Consider the following 19,959-nt stretch of genomic DNA (forward strand, 5'->3'; position numbering starts at 1 on the left):
TCAAGGATGCGGAGAGAGGGGAACCCTCTTACACTGTTGGTGGGAATGCAAGCTGGTGCAGCCACTCTGGAAAACAGTATGGAGGGTCCTCAAAAAGTTGAAAATAGAGCTACCCTACGACCCAGCCATTGCACTACTAGGTATTTACCCCAAAGATACAAATGTAGTGATCCAAATGGGCACCCATACCCCAATGTTCATAGCAGCAATGCCCACAACAGCTGAACTGTGGAAAGAGCCCAGACCTCCATCGACAGATGAATGGATAAAGAAGATGAGGTGCATATATACAATAGCATACTGCTCAGCCCTCAAAAAAGTGAAATCTTGCCATTTGCAGTGACGTGGATGGACTATGCTAAGCGAAAGAAGTCAATCAGAGAAAGACAATTATATGATCTCACGGATATGTGAAATTTAAGAAACGAAGCAGGATCGTAGGGGAAGAGAAAAAAATAAAACAAGATGAAATCAGAGAGGGAGACAAACCATAGGAGACTCTTAATCATAGGAAACAAACTGAGGGTTGCTGGAGGGGAGGAGGGGTGGAGGAGAGGGTAACTGGGTGATGGACGTTAAGGAGGGCGCGTGCTGGAATGAGCACTGGGTGTTACATAAGACTGATGAATCACTGACCTCCACCTCTGAAACCAATAATACATTATATGTTAATTAATTGAATTTACATTTTTTTAAAAAATGTGCGTTCAGGGGTGCCTGGGTGCCCCTTCCCCCCTTCTAAAATAAAGAAATAAAATGAAATCTTTAAAAAACACGTTCAAAGGACAAATACTATATGATTCCACGTGTATGAGGCCCCTAAAGTCAGACTCACTGAGACGGAAAGTAGAATGGCGGGTGTGGGGGGCCTGGGGGAGGGAGAGGGGGAGTTACAGTGTTTCAAGGGGACAGGGTTTCAGTCTGGGGAGACGGACAAGCTCTGGAGAGGGATGAGTGGTGAGGCTTGCACAGCAGGGTGAATGTGCTTAATGCCACTGAATTGTGCACTTAAAAATGGCTAAGATGCAAACATCATTTTATGTGTATTTTACCACAGTTTTTTAAAAACTCAAGGGCAAAAAAGCGACTTTCACAGCCATTATCTCCCAGCTTGGACCCCGCCGTGGTCCTGAAAGTGAGCAGGGCCGGCAGTGGCTGCCAGCCCCACCTCACAGAGGCCTGGACGCCCCAGAGGTGACCCCCGGAGGTGACATCCCTCCTGGCAGCACCAGTGCAGAGCCAGGCTCTTGCCACCCCATGCGGGGGCTCGGTCCCTCTTCACGGCTGCTGCCCACCCCACGCCGAAGCAGGGGTTCCTGGCCGGACAGTGCGTGGGCATTCTGGGGAGATGGGAAAGGGTCTCACAGAAGCCATGACTGCGGCAGGGTCCGACGNCCAGCCCCACCTCACAGAGGCCTGGACGCCCCAGAGGTGACCCCCGGAGGTGACATCCCTCCTGGCAGCGCCAGTGCAGAGCCAGGCTCTTGCCACCCCATGCGGGGGCTCAGTCCCTCTTCACGGCTGCTGCCCACCCCACGCCGAAGCAGGGGTTCCTGGCAGGACAGTGCGTGGGCATTCTGGGGAGATGGGAAAGGGTCTCACAGAAGCCATTACTGCGGCAGGGTCCGACACTGTTCACGACGGTGACGTCCGGATCAAATCTATGAGGGTGACAGGGCGTGAGTGTGTCAGAAGGAGGGAGAGACGACACCCACGAGGTGCTGAACACGGTGCATTAAGCACGGTGTTTAGAATCGTACCATGATTCCCAAACTTGAACATGGGCTTCCTGCTAAACCACACCTGTTTCCTTCCCCTGTCACCACCCCTGCCCCCAGGCCGGTCAGAACAGCAGCCGCAGCCCCAGCCCACTGAACGCAGGCGACCCCTGCTCCGCTACCGTTTCGCTGCCCTCCGTGGCCTCTCCAGTCCCAGGAGAGAGGCTCCACGGAGCCAGGCGCCCTCTGGGAAGGAAGGCAGGGCCCCAGGGGCAAGGCCAGGCGCGCAGCTGTGGCGGGAGACGGTTGAGCTCTGGATGCGACCGCAGCAGGGCAGTTGGCCAATGGCCCACTGGGAGAGAACCCCCCTCCCAGAGTAACAGCCATGGGCCTTGGAGAGAAGGTTCAGGCAGAGGACCGGGCCACCTGGGCCAGGGAACACTGGGATAGCCACCGTCAGCAAGGAGGACCGGGCTACCTACTGACACTCCTCCAGGGAGCTCAAGCCTGCAGGTCCTTTGACCCTGAGGGCAAATGAGGCCAGGGACAGGTCAGGTGGGCTCTGAGGCCCCCTGGGGACAGAGCCCTGGCCCCAAGCCGTGCTGGCCCCTGCTGCTGCTGGGCTTGGCCGTGGGCGCCCAGGGCCGGCTGCCCCCAACGACAGTAGGCCCACCGAACAGCACCCCCGGCCCTGGAGCCCCAGCAGGAAGCAGTTCTCGGAGCCTGTGGGACAGGTAAGGGACTGAGTGAGTCATGTGGGTGAGGGAGGAGAGGGTCTTTGCAGCCAGAACTGGGACTGAGGCACAGAGTGGCTGTGAGGGGGATAAGGACAAGGAAGAATTGGCAAGAAGAGGGGCAGTCTGGACAGACCCTGGCTTTATAGAAAGTGTTGACATTTTGTCCAGGGTGTATTCGGTTGCCTTAGGTTTTTTTTTTTTTAGTACTGTATTAAATTATTATTTATCTTAATTACTGAATTTTTTTGGCACTCCTAAATTTTGCACCCAAGGCTAGTGCCTCCCTTAGCTCACCCTGGTCTTCCGGGTAGGGAAGAAACAGGAGGCAGGGGCAGGATACCCACGTGGGTAGTGGGTGCTGTGGCTAGGCCAGGGTTCCCAGGCCGCCTCGTCTTAGCCCCCTCCTTGCCCTTCCCCTGCTGGACAGGGGCCACTCCCTGAAGCACTAGGGTGCAGGCTCCAGCCGATGCTTCTTACGTCAGAGTGGGCCTTCCCTGCTGTCCCCAGGTCACCGACCCTCAGCCAAGTACCTTCGGCTAGGGCCGCCTCCTGCGACCGACCCCCTAAGAACTCAAACCCACCCAGGGTGCAAGCGCCTCCGTGGGAAAGGCCCCTGAGAGGGTCACTTTCCAAGTGAGCCCAGCCCCCTCCTCTCTGAGTGCGGTGGAAAGTCCCTGGACGAAGTGCCGAGCATCGGGGTCCACTTATGCTAATGAGTGACCCAACAGCACGTTCACTGTGGGCACTAATCACTTTAGGGGCCGAGCCTCCCTCGGCAGCCCTACGAGGTAGAGCTCACTGTCACCCCCACTTTACAGATGAGGATAGAGGTCCAGAGAGCTGAGGAGACCTGCCCAAGGTCACACAGCCGGTGCAGACACTAACACTCAAGCCCGATGGCCTCCAGCTCTTCCCACCCCCATCTCCTAACTTGGGCTGACAGGTCCGCCTCTCCCAGCCTCAGGTGCCTACCCTGCAAAGCGAGGGGCCCTAACTGGTTGAGGGCCTTGTAGCCTGACACCCAGCCCAAGGATGGTGGGGTTGCCGTGGTACTAGCAGGCCGGCTATGGAGGGCGGGTCAGCATGTATGGGTTGGAAAGGACTGGCATCTCAGCATCTGGCAGGGCCCAGGGAAACACAAGGAGAGATGGAGCCCCCATGGGGGGTCAGGCCTTGTGCTGGAGCTGGGATCCCAGAGGAGCAAGTTTTGGCCCCAATTCAAGGTCCAGCGGGAGAGGGGGTGGGGGAAGCAGCCACCACATGCAAGGACAACGGCAAGGTGGTACAGGCACAGAATGCCCAGAAAGCTCCCAGTGGTCTGCAGGGCTGAAACAAGTGGATACTGGGGCCAAGATGGTCAGAGAGAAGGCCACACAAGTGACCAGCCCCTGACCTGGAAGACCCATCCCTGGAGGACAGACTTCATCTGGGGAATCTTGGGGAATGTTTGCAAGGAAAGGACATGACCAGACTTGGGTGGTTGAGGGTGGGAATCTAGGGCTAGACAGACTTGGAGGAGGGTGTGGTGGTGTCTCTGGCAGAGTCCACAGGTAGTTGGAGATTGAGAAAGTGGGAGTAACAGGAAAGGGAGGAGCCAGGATGCCCCCCTGGCTTTTCTGCTAGCTAGTTAGGAGAACGCTGTGACTGCACCAGCATGTCCTGTATCTTAACAAAATGGTCCAAGAGAAGGGGTGGTCTGGAAGGCGTTGGTCCCCCCCCAAGGAGGTCCACTCCCTTCCAGCCACTGAAGGATGGGTTCAGGATGGGCCTGAACCGAGGGGGTCACATGCAGTCTTGAGGACAGACCGATAGACAATTTTTGGAGCAGTAAGGTGGGGGGGGGGAGAATGATCAAGCTGGTTTTCCAGATGAAACACTGTTAGCCAGTGATGGGGTGACTCCAGGCAAAGGGAGCCGCGAAGGCTAAGAGGAGAGTGAGCTGCACAGGCAGAGCAGGAGTTGGGAGAGGGGAGGGGAGGGGAGGGGAGGGGAATGGCAGACCGCAGAGGGTTTCGTGCACCCATGGTTTTTCCTGAGGCCCTTGAGGGACTTATGTAAGGGACTCTCAGAGTCAGATTTGTGTCTTGGGAAAATGGATCCGGATTTTCTGACAGCAGATTAGAGCTGCAGAGAGGATGCTATCCACACAATGACTAAGATCACCTGTGAAACTGGCAAGTGAATTTAAAGTGATGGTACCAGAGGATTGACGGGGGAGGACTGGGCACTCTCGTGGATGGTCAGTGGAAGATGAAATTCTTGGAACAAATGACACCATGTGTCAAGATTCATAAAAATCTGCATTCCTTTTAACCAAGTAGTTATTCCACTTCTAGAAATTTATCTTGAGGAAATAATCAGAACTTCAGCTAAATATTGTACATGTGTTCAGAGGAAAGAGTAGAAACTCCCTCAATTCCAACAATAAAAGAAGATAAACTATGGTATATCCATGGAAGAGAATAATAAACTCACTATATATATATATATATATATAATATTTGGTGACTGTAATCACATAATAAAGATTTCTATTTTTATTTTACTTTAATTTATGCAGAGTAAAATTCCCTCCTTTTGGTATAGTAGTTGTATAAATTTTAACAAAATCATAGAGTCAGGTAACTACCACCACAATCAAGATAGAGAACATTTCCATCCCCCCAAAATTTCTCTGTGTCTCTTCTGTAATCAGTCTCTTTCTCTGCCCCAGCCATGGCAACCACTGTTCTCTCTGTGACCCTATAGTTTTGCCTTTTCCAGACTACCGTACAAACGGAACAGTGCAGTATACTACCTTTTTGTAAATTAAACTTTTTGTTTTGAAATCGTTGTAGACTCACATATAGTTGAAACAATAACAGGGGTCCCATGTTCCCTTCACCCAGTTTTCCCCAATGGTAATGCCTCATAAAACTATAGTAAGATTTCACAACCAGAATATTGACATTGATACAGTTAAGGTCCAGAACATTTCCCTGACCACAGATTCCTCTTCTTGCCCTTTTATTGCCACTCCTACTTCCCTCCCTTCCAAGTCCCTTCCTGACTCCATGGCAACTACTAATTTGGTCATTTCTAATTTTGTCATTTCAAGATTATTCTATAAATGAAATCATATAGTGTGTAACATTTGGTCATTAGTGTTTTTCACCCAGCTTAATTTTCTGGATGTCCATTCAGATTGTTGGGTGAATCATAGTTTGTTGCTTTTTATAACTGAATAATAGTATTCCAAGTACAGAACCTTTTGAGTCTGGCTTCTGTAGTTCAGTATAATGCCTTTGCAGTTCACCTCACTCATCCCATTTGTCAATTGCTTGTTCCTTTCTACTGCTGAGGATTCCATTTTTCAATGTATTACATTTTGTTTAGCCATTCACCAGTACAGTGTTGAACGGAAGGGGCAAAAATCAGCATCCTTTTCTTGTTCCTGACCTTAATGGGAAAGCTTTCAGTCTTCCACCAGTGAATATGATGTTCAATGTAGATTTTTCATAGATGGTCTTTATAAAGTTGAGGCAGTTCCCTTCTACTCCAAGTTTTTTAAGTGTTTTGTCATGAAATTGCATTGAATTTTGTCAAATATTTTTCTGCATCCATCGAGATGATCATATGGCTATCATCCTTCATTCTATTGTTATGATACGTTATACTGATTGATTTTCTTAAGTTGGACCACCCTTGCTTTCCTGGGATAAATCCCACTTGTGTATGATTTTTTAAATATGCTGTTGGATTCACTATTCTAGTATTTTGTTGAGCATGTTTGCATGTGTATTCATAAGGGATATCAGTTTGTGATTTTCTTGCGATGTCTTTGGTCTTGAAATCAGAGTAATTCTCAAAGAATGAGTTAGGAAGTGTTCCTTTCTTTTCTATTTTGCAGAAGAGCTTGTGAAGGATTGGTGTTAAACTGTCTTTAAATATTTGGTACAGGGGTCCCTGGGTGGTCAGTCGGTTAAGTGTTTGACTCTTGGTTTTGCCTCAGGTCATGATCTCGGGTTCGTGGGATCAAGCCCCACCTTGGGCTCTGTGCTCAGCATGGAGTCTGTTTGAAGGTCTCTCTCTCTCCCTCTCCCTCTCACTGACCGCTCATGTGCATGCATGTGCTCTCTAAATATATAAATAAATAAAATCTTTAATAATAAATAAATAAATATTTTGTACATACACACACGCATACATAAAAATATTTGGTAGGATTTTCCTGTGAAGCCTTAGCGTCCTGGACTTTTCTTTGTGGGAATGGATTTTGATTACCATTTTAATCTCTTTGGTTGGTATAGGACTGTTCAGGTTTTCTATTTCTTTTTGAGTCAGTCTGGGTTGTTTGTGTCTTTCTAGGAATTTGTTCATTTCAACCAGGTTATCTGATTTTTTGGTATGCCATTGTTCATACTATTTCCTTATAATCCTTTTCATTTTTGCATGGTGTGAAGTAATGTCCCAACTTTCAGTTCTGACTTTAATAATTGGAATCTCCTCTCTGTTTTCTATTTGTCAGTCTGGTAAACGTTTCTCAAAGCTGCTAGACTTCAAAGAACCAGCTTTTAGTTTTACTGGTTCTCCCTATTGTTTTTTATTCTCTAATAATTTATTTCTACCTTAATCATTATTATTTCCTTCCTTCTGCTAGCTTTGGAATTAACTTGCTCTTCTTTTTTCTATTTCCTTAAGATAAACTTATATTACTGGTTTGAAATCTTTCCTCTTTTTAATAGAGGCATTTTTATAACTATAAATTTTCCTTAGAGCACCACTGTCACTGAAACCCATAGGTTTTAGTGTGTTGGGTTTTCTTTCATTCATCTCAAAGTATCTCTTAATTTCACTTGTAGTTTCTTCTTTGACCCATTGATAACTTAAGACTGTGTTGTTTATGATTTTGACTACTCTAAACACCTCACGTAAGTGGAATCATGCGGTATTTGTGCATCAACATTACACAAGGTTTCCTATTTCTCCACATCCTTACCAACACTTATTTCCTACATTGTTTTTAATAGTAGCCATCCCAATGAGTGTGAAGTGGTATCTCATTGCAGTCTTAATTTGCATTTACCTAATGATTAGTAATATTGAGCATCTTTCATGTGCTTACTGGTATTTGTCTATCTTCTTTGGAAAAATGCCTGTTCCAGTCCTTTGCCCACTTTTGAATTGCATTGTTTAATTTTTTTCTTGTTGGGTTTTAGGAATTTCCTATTATTCTGGATATTAACCTTTTATTACATATATGATTTGAAAATATCTTCTCTCATTCTATGGCTTGCTTTTCTACCCTGTGGATAGGATCACTTGATATACAAAATTTTGAAATTTTCATTAAATCCAACTTGTCTAGTTTTTCTTTTGTTGTCTGTGCCTTTAGTGTCATATCCAAGAAATCATTGCCAATCAAATATTGTAAAGCATTTGTACTATGTTTTCTTCTCAGAGTTTCATTGTTTTAGCTCTTATATTTATGTCTTGCATCCATTTGAGTTAATTTTTGTATATGATGTTAGATAAGAGTGCAACTTCATTCTTCTGCATGTGAATATCTATGCTTCCCAGCACCATTTGTTGAAAAGACTGTCCTTTCCCCCATTGAATGGTCTTGGCACCCTTATCAAAAATCATTTGATTGTATGTGTGAGAGTTTATTTCTGGGTGCTCTGTTCTATCTCATTGGTCTGTATATATGTCAATACCACACTGCCTTGATTATTATAGCTTTATAGAAAGTCTTGAAGCCTTGTGGTGTCATTTCTCCAACTTTGTGCTTTCCTTTTGATATTGTGTTAGGTAACCTGAGTCCTTTGCCCCCTCTATAAACTTTAGAATCAGTTTGCCAACATCGGCAAAATAATTTGCTGGGAATTTGATTGGGATTGCATTAAAGCTATAGATCTGGCCTGAGGGTTGGGTAGTGAGAGCACTCATGGTCACGTGTGACAAGATGAGGACACAAAAAGAGCTGGTTTGGGGGAAACGTGGACAGTCTCATTTGGTTATGGTGAGTTTGAGATTCCTGTTGAACATCCAGCTGGAGATGGTCAATAGGCAATTTAGGGGGAGTCAAGGAGAGGGTTTGGAGCTGGAATAGACTCGAGCCTCACCCAATGGGCAGTAATAGGAATCCATAATGTAGGAAGATGGCAAAGAAAGAGAACCCAGGGTGCCGGTCTGGGAGTCAGTTGCCATGCACAGGCAGGGGTGAAAGGTAAGTCAGGGGAGGAGGATGGGAGATCTCAGGTGCCAACAGGAAAAGAGTTACTGAAAAGAGAGGCTGACTCTATGTTGCATCCTGTAAAGACATAATGTACAACAGGAACTGGGGAAATGCCCAGGAAGAGGGCTTTGTTGGTCCTGACCTGAGAGCTTTCAAGGAGAGATGGAGATGAAAGCCAGGGAGACCCTCTATGTCCCAGCATATGAAACGGTGCCTGGAGCTACTGTTGGATGGATAGGTGGTGGATGGATGGATGGATGATGGATGATGGATGGATGAACACACGGACAGATGGACAGACAGGTGGACAGAAAAACAGTGGTCTGAGAGATCAGAGAGAGCTTCATTGAAGAGGTGGGACTGCATTGTGTCTTGATGTGTAGAGAAAAAGTGGGGGGTCTTCACATGGAGTACTATGATTCAGGAATGGCCCAGTCCCAGACCAACCAATAGGTCCAGGGAGGAAGCCACCTGGCTGGACTATGGGAAATTGTAGGAGAGGAACCCTCAGAAGCTCTAAATGAGGCCAGGGGACATCAGGCAAGTCTGAGCCAGTTCAGGACTTGCTCTCCACACCACATGAGAGGACGAGGCACTCAGGGATTTACTGTCCACCTACTCCATGCAGTTTCACGGTCAGCACAGGATTAGGAGATGACCAGGACAGCCTTGGAAAGGGGGGACATATACAAGACATGGGTGGAGTCTGCCTCAATCAGGGGTCTGGGCACAGGGACACCTCTGGGCTGTGGGCTCATCCAGGTGTGCCACAGCCTCTAGGAGGCTGGCTGCCCAGCCCCACCTGCTACAGCCTTATGCCCATCACAGGTTCCTGTTCTGGCCTGGCCCCCAGGGGGCAGGCCCCAGGTGTTGGCCCGGTGGGTTTTGGTCCGAATCTCAGTCACCCTGGTTTGTTTTCAGTGAAGGAACCCAGCTCACCGTCCTAGGTAAGTGGCTCTCACCACACTTCCCAACCTGTCCCACCCCTCTGTTGTCTTGGGAAAGTTATTTTTCTTTGGGGGTTGCTTCCTGTCTGCCCTTCCAGCCTTAAGGACTGACCCTCTAGCAGATCTGTGGGATCTGGGGGAAATGGATTGGTCTCAGGGAAACCAGCAATAAGGACCCCAATAGTACAAGCATTTACCTTCAGAATCTGACTGTTGAATGTGTCCAGATTCCAGGGCCCTAGGCTTGGGGGGTGGTGATCAAAAAATGGGGACTCCTTCCCTTCCTCCAGGGGGGGCACCTGTGTGGGATCCAAGGCTGGTTCTGAGTAGGGGTACTGGGGCAGCCTTAGAGAGAGTCCCTTGGGGTCTTGGCTGAGGGCTTGATGTCCATCCAGGCTAGGAGGGCCACACAGGAGGCTGGGGACATGGCTGGGGCTGTGAGCCCAGCCTCTGGGCACACAAGGAGCAGCCCGAGGGGAGACCCGTGGGAGGGGAACAGAACAGTCTGGTTTGCTCTAGGCTGAAGTGCTGAGGGTCTCTGCTAGGCCGTGAGGACACAGGGACAGAGACATGAGTGATGTAGGACAAAGTGTCCAGAAACACAGCCCTCCCAGGATGTTGGTCAGAAAGGAGCAGGTCCCATGGGGCAGAGCCTTACCTGTCCCTGGAGCCCCATAATCCTCAGGTGTCTCAACTGTCCAAGGGATGGTCTCCTGCCTTCCTCAAAAGGTACTTTAGACTTAAGAGATGACAAAGTGGGGAGTGAGTGGGGGCTCAGAGCTACACAGCTGCCCCTTAAAGTCAGGAGTCATCAGAGGTGCTTGGGTGGCCATGGGACCACACTGCCTGTCGTCTGCGAGGAGTAGCCCCAAGAAGGCAGCAGAAGTGAAGGGTCCTGTGGTCAGGGCAGGAGGGATGAGGGAGATAGCAGAGCCTTGGAGTACCCAGCCTTCCCAGGAGGCAGGAACAGAGCCATTCCTGAGGGAGACGGGGGCTCCGTGTCCCACCTGGTGCAGGGCTTGTGACCTGCATGCACACCGTCACAGTTGTCCTAACTGGCTGAGTAGGGGACTCCAGTTCACAGGGGAAGCACCTAGATCCAGAAGAATGATGTGATATGGGGACCAGATGCTGGGCTGGGGAGGAAACCGAGGCTGCAAATGCACCTTTCACATCTGGAAGAGGTGACATGGAAGAGCTGCTGGGAGCATGGGGGGCTGCCTGCTGTCCAGAGCTGGAGTGGAAAAGAGAGTCCCTTGGGTGAACAAGCATGCCCATCATGGGAACAGTCACAGAGGCTGTAGATGAGGGAAGGGCTGCCCAACACCTGGATTGTCCCCGCATCTCTCACCCTCTTCTTTGTCCACACAGGTCAGCCCAAGTCTGCGCCCTCGGTCACGCTCTTCTTGCCATTCTCTGAGGAGCTGGGCGCCAACAAGGCCACCCTGGTGTGTCTCATCAGTGACTTCTACCCTGGCAGCTTGAAGGTGGCCTGGAAGGCAGACGGCAGCCCCATCACCCAGGGCGTGGAGACCACCAAGCCCTCCAAACAGATCAACAACAAGTACGTGGCCAGCAGCTACCTGAACCTGTCGCCGGAGAAGTGGAAATCTCACAGCAGCTTCAGCTGCCTGGTCACGCACGAGGGGAGCACCGTGGAGAAGAAGGTGGTCCCCGCAGAGTGCCCCTAGGTCCCTGAGACCCTCCCCCACCCATGGGGGCCTGGAGCCACAGGACCTCCAGGAGGGTTTGCCCTCCCACCTGGGTCATCCCAGGCCTTCTCCCTGCACCCAGTCAACACTCAATAAAATGTTCTTTATTCAGTCGGAAATTGTGGCTCTCTGTTCATAGCATTTAACACTTTGTGTCCTGAACTCTATCATCCTCAAATGTGAACACGATTCTTTTCACCCCGTGAGAAAGGAGTCAGCAGAAGGCATCGTCATGTTTTTGTGAGGGGTAGTTTTACTCTCACCCAGAATTGCCAGAGATTATTCCAGAACAGGAGATACCAACAGCAGAACCAAGATGGGCCATCCTCCACCATGTCTCTATGCTTGCTCTTATTGCATGGACCACATAGGTCACCAACAGTACCAAAGCCCACTGCTCTTGTTTCCCTGTGTACTCCTGGATAATGCCTGAGCTCCTCCTTGAACCTGGGGCCTCACCATCAGGGTCTAGCTCCCTCCTGAGCTGTCCCACTCTCCTTTCCTTGTAGGCCCCCACTCACCCACTCGACGCCATGTTTTCTCTGGTTTCCTACCCCATACGAACTTTCCCTATCGTCAATAGCCTAGAGCATCCCTCCTTTCTTAGCAGTCCCCCTGCTCCAGCCTCCCCAGTGACACTGTCCTGTGCCCCTCCCACAGACATCTCTGTCATACTCACTAAAGGACCCTCAGTCCCTGGACCCTAGTCGCTCAATCCCACATTCCCACTGAGGGCTCCTCCTCCCACATGTGTCATGGGGGTCCCAGCTGTATTCAAGGTCCCTGGGAGGCAGGGACCCTGTAGAGTCCAATCCACCATTCACGCAATCACAAGCACTAAACCAAAGTTTCCATGGGTAGTTACTGAGGCCATGAGTTCAATGTCAAGATCAGATTCTGGATTGTGCCCTGGACAAATCTGGGAGACTGACTCACCCTCTTCGGTGTTGGGAATGGGCCCTGAGAACCAGGTAAACTGCTGTGCCAGGAGCTAGCTCAGGATGTAGGGTCTTACCTCTTAACCCAGACAGACAGCCTGCACACTCACACACACATCGTAAACCCACATGCAGGCACTCGTACACACTCACACACTTACTACTGCAAACATGGCCATGTGGGGCATGGATCTAGGATGTGTGGTGGCATCCAGAACCCTCCATGGACCTCAACTCAGCAGAGGGCACAGGCCCCAACATGTCTGTGTTGGAAACAGGACTGTCCGTTCTTCCAGGTGGTGTTCCCCAAGCAAGCGGAGCCATAGACAGAGCTCCTTCCGGGAAGTTACCTGGGGTGAGATATGTCGCTCAGACATTCCCTCCTACCCCTCCATGGCTGGGGATGGGGGGAGGCTCACCCCCCAAGGAACTGAAGATGCAGGTGGGGAGGGGGGCCCCCTCTCAAGCCTCCATGGGCCAGACCAGCCCCCACAAAGAGGAGGCTGGACTTTGAACCTCCAAAGCAGTTGTGTGTGGCCCTGGGTCGGGGGTGTGGGGTTTCAGGGATGACAGAGGGTTGTGTTGGAGGCTGTGTCACTGTGTTGTTATGTGTTCAGTAGAGGGACTCAGGTGACCGTGCTTTCTCTCTTTGGGGACCAAAGTGAAATTTGGATTTGAATTTCTCTCCTTTACACTCAGTCTAGGACTGGGATCTGAATTGCTCTGGCATTCTGGAAACTTCATCTTTTTGTCTGGCCATCTCACCCCCTGTAGCCTACTCCCGCTCTGAAGCACGTGGTGGGGACGGGATGGGCCAGTTCCAGTGACCCCCTCCTGCCCCTCCTCGCTGTGACTCAGAGCTGTTTCTCCAGTTGACCATCTCGTCTGGCCTCTGGGATAGAAGGAATCTTAGTTTTCCTTATGGGGTAGTTTCATTCTTACCCAGAATAGCCCAGAGAATATTCCAGAATATAAAAGATAGGCCACCAGGACAGGACAGCCCACCCTCTGCTCCTTCCCTACATTTACCATTCTTGTGTGGACCATGTCCACCCCCAGCGGTCTTGGGGCCCACTGCCCATGGTTCCCCATGGCCTCCTGGTTTAATGGCTAAGGTCCACCCTGGAATCCTGGGGTCTCAGTGGCTGGGACTGTGAGGAAAGAAGCCTCTCCTTGGAAGGGAGGAGAGCCTGAAAGACAGACACCAAGCCAAACAGACAAGTCCTATACAAAGTTACTAGGGAGAGTTACCTGGGGGAGATCTCAGACAGACTGATGCTGGAGGACAGATGGATTTCTCAAGAAGGTCTAAGGTCTCAAGGCTGATGCCAGCCAGGAACAGGACTGCTCAGGGGTGGGATGGCGAGTTATGAGGATAGGTGAACCTGCAAAGGGACTGAGACCAAAGAGCGGGTGCCAGGTCTCCCCTGATTGGGGCACTGGGATGTTCCCGACAGACCTGGGGGGCTCTTACCAGGGCTCACGCCTGTCATCCCCAGCCCTGCTCCCAGCACTCAATCAGCTCTCAATAAAATGTCCTTTTGTCCATCAGAATTCATGCTCTCAGCTAATTTTTTNTAATTTTGGGGGGTCTCGTATTTAATTTGCAGCCTCTCCAGGATTCTCAAGGTGAGATGCATGGGATCCTAGGCACCCAGTGGGAAAGTAGCCCAAGAGGAGAGGCTCACAGTCTCCCTGGGGCATTTCCCAGGAAAGTGGCCGGGACATGAGGAGTCTGGTCACTAGAACCTCAGTCCTTCTGTCCTCTCCTTCCACCATTCCTCCTTCAGCACAGAACCATGCCCACTCCCTGCTGTCTCTCTGGTCGGAGCCGCCATGGTTGGTGACCTGCAGATAAGCCCTGCCTACCTGACCTTGTGGGGACCCTCTACACTCTGGTGTCCTCTCTTTCCTCAGCCTGGAAACCCTGCTTTGGCCTGGACCCCCTCTGCTCCTGGCCTTCGCCCCCCTATGCCCCCTTCCCCTCCACCCAGCCCAGCTCAGCTTCTGCCCATGTTTACCCCCTGCCCTGTTGCTCCCTCAGGCTGGACCAACTATGGCGGGGTGAGCAAATCAAGGCTGCGCTGCAGGGCTGCAGCTCTTCCACACTGGGGAGTGGTGGTGGTGGGTGTCCTGGGCGGGAGCCCATTCAGGTAACTGAAAAGGCCAGAGTTGGTGGGGGCGGGGGGGCGGGGGGAGGCAAGAAGAAAGAAAGGGGAAAAAGTGTTTGCTGGGGTAGAGGCCAGTAGGGGGAGCAGGAAGACCTTGCCTGGCCTTTCCTGGAAAGCTTTGTAGGATCTTTTCCTGGGTGAGTGTGGCGAGTAGTCAGGGGCTGACTCAGAACTTACTGGCCCAGGGGGCTAGATAGGCAGCCCAGGCCCTCCAGGAGGGGGCAGGAAGGCAGCAGGATGCCTCGGAACAAGGCCTCTGGAAATCTGAGCCAGTCCAAGCCAAAGGGCCCTGGCGTGTGACGGCTCGCATACCTGGCCTTCAGTTTGCCCATTCACAAGGTGGACTGGGCTTGAGCCTGGGTATGCTGATGGACCATGAGGACCCGGGGCCTGATCAAGCCTTTGCATCCTATCTCCTGCCCAGGATGCACCCCACCGCCACCCTGTGAGGAAGCCTTGGCATGAAGCTGCTCCCAGCAGCCTGGCCCCTGCACCTACCACCCAGGAGACTCCCCGGCCTGCCAGCAGCCCCAGACCTCCCCGCTGCGGTGTGCCCGACCCGCCTGATGGGCAGAGTGCCCGCAACCGCCAAAAGCGGTTCGTGCTGTCAGGTGGGCGCTGGGAAAAAACGGACCTCACCTACAGGTAGGGGCCAGCAGCTGTGGGAGCAGGCTCTAGACCTCTACCTGTGTGTCTGTGTGTGAACTGCCACCCTCTTCTGCTTCTTGACACACGCACTGGAACTAGATCTCTGTAGTTAACAGACCTGTGTATCCACTGACCCCCGAGCCATCTGTGGACCAACTCCCTAAACCCCAACTTAGATGCACACACAGACAGCACCCTACCACAGCCATGCGTGCCCACGGCGGAGGGGCAGTAGCTCTGTCAACGCTTGGAAAGTCTCAGCACACAGCTGGTGGCTCCATCGACATGCGGGGCATGGCCATCAGTCACCCAGGCAGCCTCTAGTGGGGACCTAGTAAGTGCCAGGGCCTGGGACTCTGCGATAAATGAAGGAAACACAGCCTGTCCTCTCGGGGAGCTAGGCACTAACCGTGTCCTTGTGCAGACCTACCTACCATCAGAGCTTGGACTCTGTACGGGTGGGAGCTATGGTGAATGAGCAGGACAGGTAACACTGGGAGTGATGCAGAAGCTGAGACTTCTCCTGCAGGTGGGGGTTGGCCCCGGGACAGAAGGCATGTGAAGGATGATGGTGTCACACAGATCGGAGATCAGAAATGTCCTGGGTGGGAAACTGAAACCAAGAGGGGGTCAAGGGGCCAGGGTCTCTCCACAGTGAGTGGCACAATCAGGTCTAGAAGGTGGGTCTTGGGGCTCCTGGTTCTGCATTCTTTCCACCAAATGCAGACACCTGTGTGCACCAAAGGACATACAAACCCACACAAAGATGTTCCCCTGTGGAAGAGGGACCGCAGCTGAGGCCCAGAGCACACCTGGCTTGTGTCCCACGTGCATGCATCCCCACTGAGCATCCAGGGGCAACTCCTGGCCCATCAGCCAGCAGGGGCTGTCCCAAGCGAGGCCCAGGCCCCTCCTCCTCCCTCCAGGATCCTCCGGTTCCCGTGGCAGCTGGTACGGGAGCAGGTGCGGCAGACAGTGGCAGAGGCCCTCCAGGTGTGGAGCGAGGTGACACCACTCACCTTCACCGAGGTGCATGAGGGCCATGCTGACATCATGATCGACTTTACCAGGTGAACCAGTGGCCTCAGACCCCACCGGGAAGTAGCCCCACCTGTCCGCAGCCACTGACTCTGCCCCACCCACCTGCAGGTACTGGCATGGGGACAACCTGCCATTTGATGGGCCTGGGGGCATCCTGGCTCATGCCTTTTTTCCCAAGACCCACCGAGAAGGAGATGTCCACTTCGACTATGACGAGACCTGGACTATTGGGAACAACCAGGGTATGGGGCTGTGGACCCACTTTCCAGATGGGGCAACTAAAGATCATAGCGAATGGGGACAAGTCCTTGAGCTGGGCTCTGGAGCTTGGGTGTCTTGTGGCAGGAACTTTGGGGATTGCTGAGCTATCTCCCTTTTCCAGGCACAGACCTCCTGCAGGTGGCGGCCCACGAATTTGGCCACGTGCTGGGGCTGCAGCACACGCCGGCTGCTAAGGCACTTATGTCCCCTTTCTACACCTTCCGCTACCCGCTGAGCCTCAGTCCAGATGACCGCAGGGGCATCCAGCACCTCTATGGCCGACCCCGGCCAGCCCCCACCTCCAGGCCCCCGGCCATGGGCCCACAGGCTGGGGTGGACACTAACGAGATTGCTCCGCTAGAGGTGAGGCCCTGCTCCCAGGTCCCTTCACCCTCTGGCCTCTGTGGCTCCAGTGTGGGCTTTTTCTCAGCCCTTCTCTCCCACGCCAGCCGGAAGCCCCACCAGATGCCTGCGAGATCACCTTTGATGCAGTCTCCACCATCCGTGGTGAGCTCTTCTTCTTCAAGGCGGGCTTCGTGTGGCGGCTGCGTGGGGGCCGGCTGCAGCCTGGCTACCCTGCGCTGGCTTCTCGTCACTGGCAGGGACTGCCCAGCCCTGTGGATGCAGCCTTCGAAGATGCCCAGGGCCACATCTGGTTCTTCCAAGGTAAGGGGGACTGGGGTGCCTGCTCAGGAGACTTCCAGGAGCCAGGGACATCATGGCCAAGGAGAGGATCAGCCAGCCAGACATACTGGGCAGGGGAAGGGTGCCCGAAGTTTGAGGGCCAAGGGAGAGTGTGGCTCACTTCTCTGGGCGCAGCTGGGAGGCTCCCAGAGGAGGTGGCTCTCAAGATGGGAATAGAACAGAAGGTATTACACGGTGGGCCGTGCATCAGTGCATTCAACCCTCGAAGCCATCCTGGGGGTGGGGGTGCGTGTGATTAGTATGCCTGCTCTAGAAGTGAGGTCTCTGGGGAGTAGATGTGGTGAAGTGAGTCGCCTGAGGACACAGTTTGGAGACGGGAAAGCAGGGATTCGATCTAGTTCTGGCAACCCCAGAGCCTACGCTGTAACTTTCAACCGGGAGAGACCAGAGCCTGGAACATTCTAGGTGGTAGGGACTTCAGCAACAGAGGCCCAAGCCTGCTGCGGCAAGGGTGGGGCCCAGGGACTGGTCAGAAGCACTTGTCACAGGTAGCTAAATGCCAGGGGAAGGAGTGGGAGCTCAGGAGGCCTCCTTCCTGTTTAGAGTAACCTTTCCCACGTGCTACCTCCCCAAGCATGCATCACCCCAGCTTATCCCCACTGGCTCTAACTTCCCTCTGGGGAGAAGGATGCCAAGCAGGATTACTGGGCCCGAGTGTTTTACAGACAAGGAAACCAAGGCTGGGGAAGTCTGTGGCAGTGGTGGTGGCCAGATGGGTCCACAGTGGCCGGGCGCAACAGTCAGGCAGCTCCGTTGCAGCCTCCCTTCTCTGGCAGGTGCTCAGTACTGGGTGTACAACGGCGAGAAGCCAGTCCTGGGCCCTGCACCCCTCTCTGAGCTGGGCCTGCTGGGGTCCCCCATCCAGGCCGCCTTGGCCTGGGGCCCCGAGAAGAACAAGATCTACTTCTTCGGAGGTGGAGACTACTGGCGTTTCCACCTCAGCACCCGCCGAGTGGACAGCCCTGTGCCCCGCCGGGCCACTGACTGGCGAGGGGTGCCTTCTGAGATCGACGCCGCCTTCCGGGATGCTGACGGTGCGTTGGGGTGGAGCGGCTTGTATGAGTGGTGCAAGAGCCACATCTCCCACCTGGTGGGGGCTGGGCATTAGATCCTTATCGCAGGTCCTTTGTCCAGTGCTTTCCCCATCCACGCTCCTCCTTGTGCCAGGGCAGTGCTGTGCCCCCGTGCTGCAGATGAGAGTTATAACTGGTAAAATAATAACTGCTGCACGCTGAGGACCAATGGTGTTCTAGGCACAGCACTAAGCTCCTTATGTGTCTCCTGCAGTTCTCAGAACAGCCCTCTGACGTACACTTGCTATGAAGCCAGTTTCCAGAGGGGCAAACAGAGGTTCAGGTGATGAGGTCCCTAACTGGGCCACTCAGGTGGATTGTGGGGAGCCAAGCCTCCCACCCAGGCAGTCCCTGCCTCTAACCACCAAAGCACCTGGCTGGCCTCCCACAATCTCAAAGTAGTAGGGCAGGACTGACTTGCAGTCCAGTACTTTGTCCCCTGGACCCTCAAGCTTGCTTCTGTGCTCTCCCACCTCGGGGCCTGCTGGCAGAGCAATCCTGTGTGGGTGGCTCTGGGGCTCTGGGTCACCCGCATGGTCCACCTTGCCTCAGGATGTCTGTCTATAGTCTGGCTGACAGGTACAAGAGTAGACTGACATGGGGTGGGGTAGGGAAGGGGTATGGTAAGGGGAGGGAGACTTGCTTTCCTGGGAGGTAGGGGTTCAGTTTCTGAAACTCCAGGCATCTGTCAACCTGGACAATAGTCTAGATCAGACCTGGGGGCAGGTAGGAATCCAAAGGATGGAAAGTTCTGGAATGGCCACCCTGGAGCCTGCAGGTTTCAAAGAATGCAATGGTGGTCAAGCCCTAGCAATCTGACCTCCCCCTGTGCCTGTCCCTGAGCACATCCTGACTGGCAGGTGCAGGGCCCAGTGTCTGCTCACTCCAGCCTGACCCTCCTCTCTCCTCAGGCTATGCCTACTTTCTGCGCGGTCGCCTCTATTGGAAGTTCGACCCTGTGAAGGTGAAGGCCTTGGAGGGCTTCCCCCGCCTTGTGGGCCCTGACTTCTTCGGCTGTACCGAGCCTGCCAATACTTTCCGCTAACCACGACTTCGATGCTTTCAGGGTTCCTGACCCCTGCCAGGCCACTGATATCGGATAGAGACCAGTGGCCATTTTTATGGCTGTGGGTCCAGGCATAGGATGGAGCCTGTGTTTCCTCAGGGGGGTGGGGAGGGGGTGCTGTCACTTTGACAACTGCAGGGAGGGCCACGCAGGTCGTGGTCACCTGCCAGCAACTGTCTCAGACTGGGCAAGGAGACTCTGGTGTTACTTAAGGGTGAGGGTGGTCTCAGGCCAGCCCCACCCAACCTGTGCAGGTCACAGTCAAACCCTGCTGCCCTCAGTCTCCATCCCTGTCCTCAGGTTAGCACCTCAGCAGGGCTGGGGAAGTTGAAGCCCTCATTCTGTCCCTGCTGTGAGGTTCCTGCAGGGTGCTGGCACAGGGGGGCCCTTCTCCCTTTTCCTGAGAGGTCAGCTCTGGGTAGGTGCTTGGAATTGGCTGCCTTCTAGTTGGTGAGCCTAGAGATCTGTTCCCCAGGATCCAGGCCAAAAGGTCCAGAGTCAGCTGGGGAGGGGGTTGTTTCCTGCTGGAGACCCCAGGCCCTGGAAGCCCCAACATACCTCAATCCTGTCTTGGGCTAGATCCTTCCCAGCCCTCATTCCAGCACTGGGACCCTCCAAAGTCATGTAAATGTGTGTACAGTGTGTACAAAGCCTTTTTTTTTTTCTACTGAGTACTGTCATTAAATATGGTTTATTTTCTACTTGCCTGCCTGAGTTCTTTCTGT

General features: G+C 52.7%; 2 protein-coding genes across 2 annotated transcripts; both read left to right on the plus strand.

Moving 5' to 3' along the window:
• The first annotated feature begins 1,825 nt into the window (after nt 1-1,825).
• On the plus strand, nt 1,826-11,442 carry LOC105240103 (immunoglobulin lambda-like polypeptide 5). Its single transcript, XM_019805753.2, has 3 exons — nt 1,826-2,452; nt 9,501-9,619; nt 10,991-11,442. Exons 1-3 carry the CDS (start codon nt 2,253-2,255, stop codon nt 11,308-11,310), a joined length of 639 nt encoding a protein of 212 aa, XP_019661312.2. The 5' UTR covers nt 1,826-2,252; the 3' UTR covers nt 11,311-11,442.
• A 3,392-nt stretch (nt 11,443-14,834) lies between these two features.
• On the plus strand, nt 14,835-19,935 carry MMP11 (matrix metallopeptidase 11; the record flags this gene model as incomplete). Its single annotated transcript, XM_034642186.1, has 7 exons — nt 14,835-15,085; nt 16,015-16,158; nt 16,238-16,371; nt 16,512-16,753; nt 16,840-17,056; nt 17,872-18,129; nt 19,080-19,935. Coding segments are annotated over 7 exons (1,380 nt in total), but the record flags the coding sequence as incomplete, so codon positions are not given.
• Between the last annotated feature and the right edge of the window lie 24 nt (nt 19,936-19,959).

This window comes from Ailuropoda melanoleuca, chromosome 14 (assembly GCF_002007445.2).
Source record: "Ailuropoda melanoleuca isolate Jingjing chromosome 14, ASM200744v2, whole genome shotgun sequence".
Classification (NCBI taxonomy): domain Eukaryota; kingdom Metazoa; phylum Chordata; class Mammalia; order Carnivora; family Ursidae; genus Ailuropoda; species Ailuropoda melanoleuca.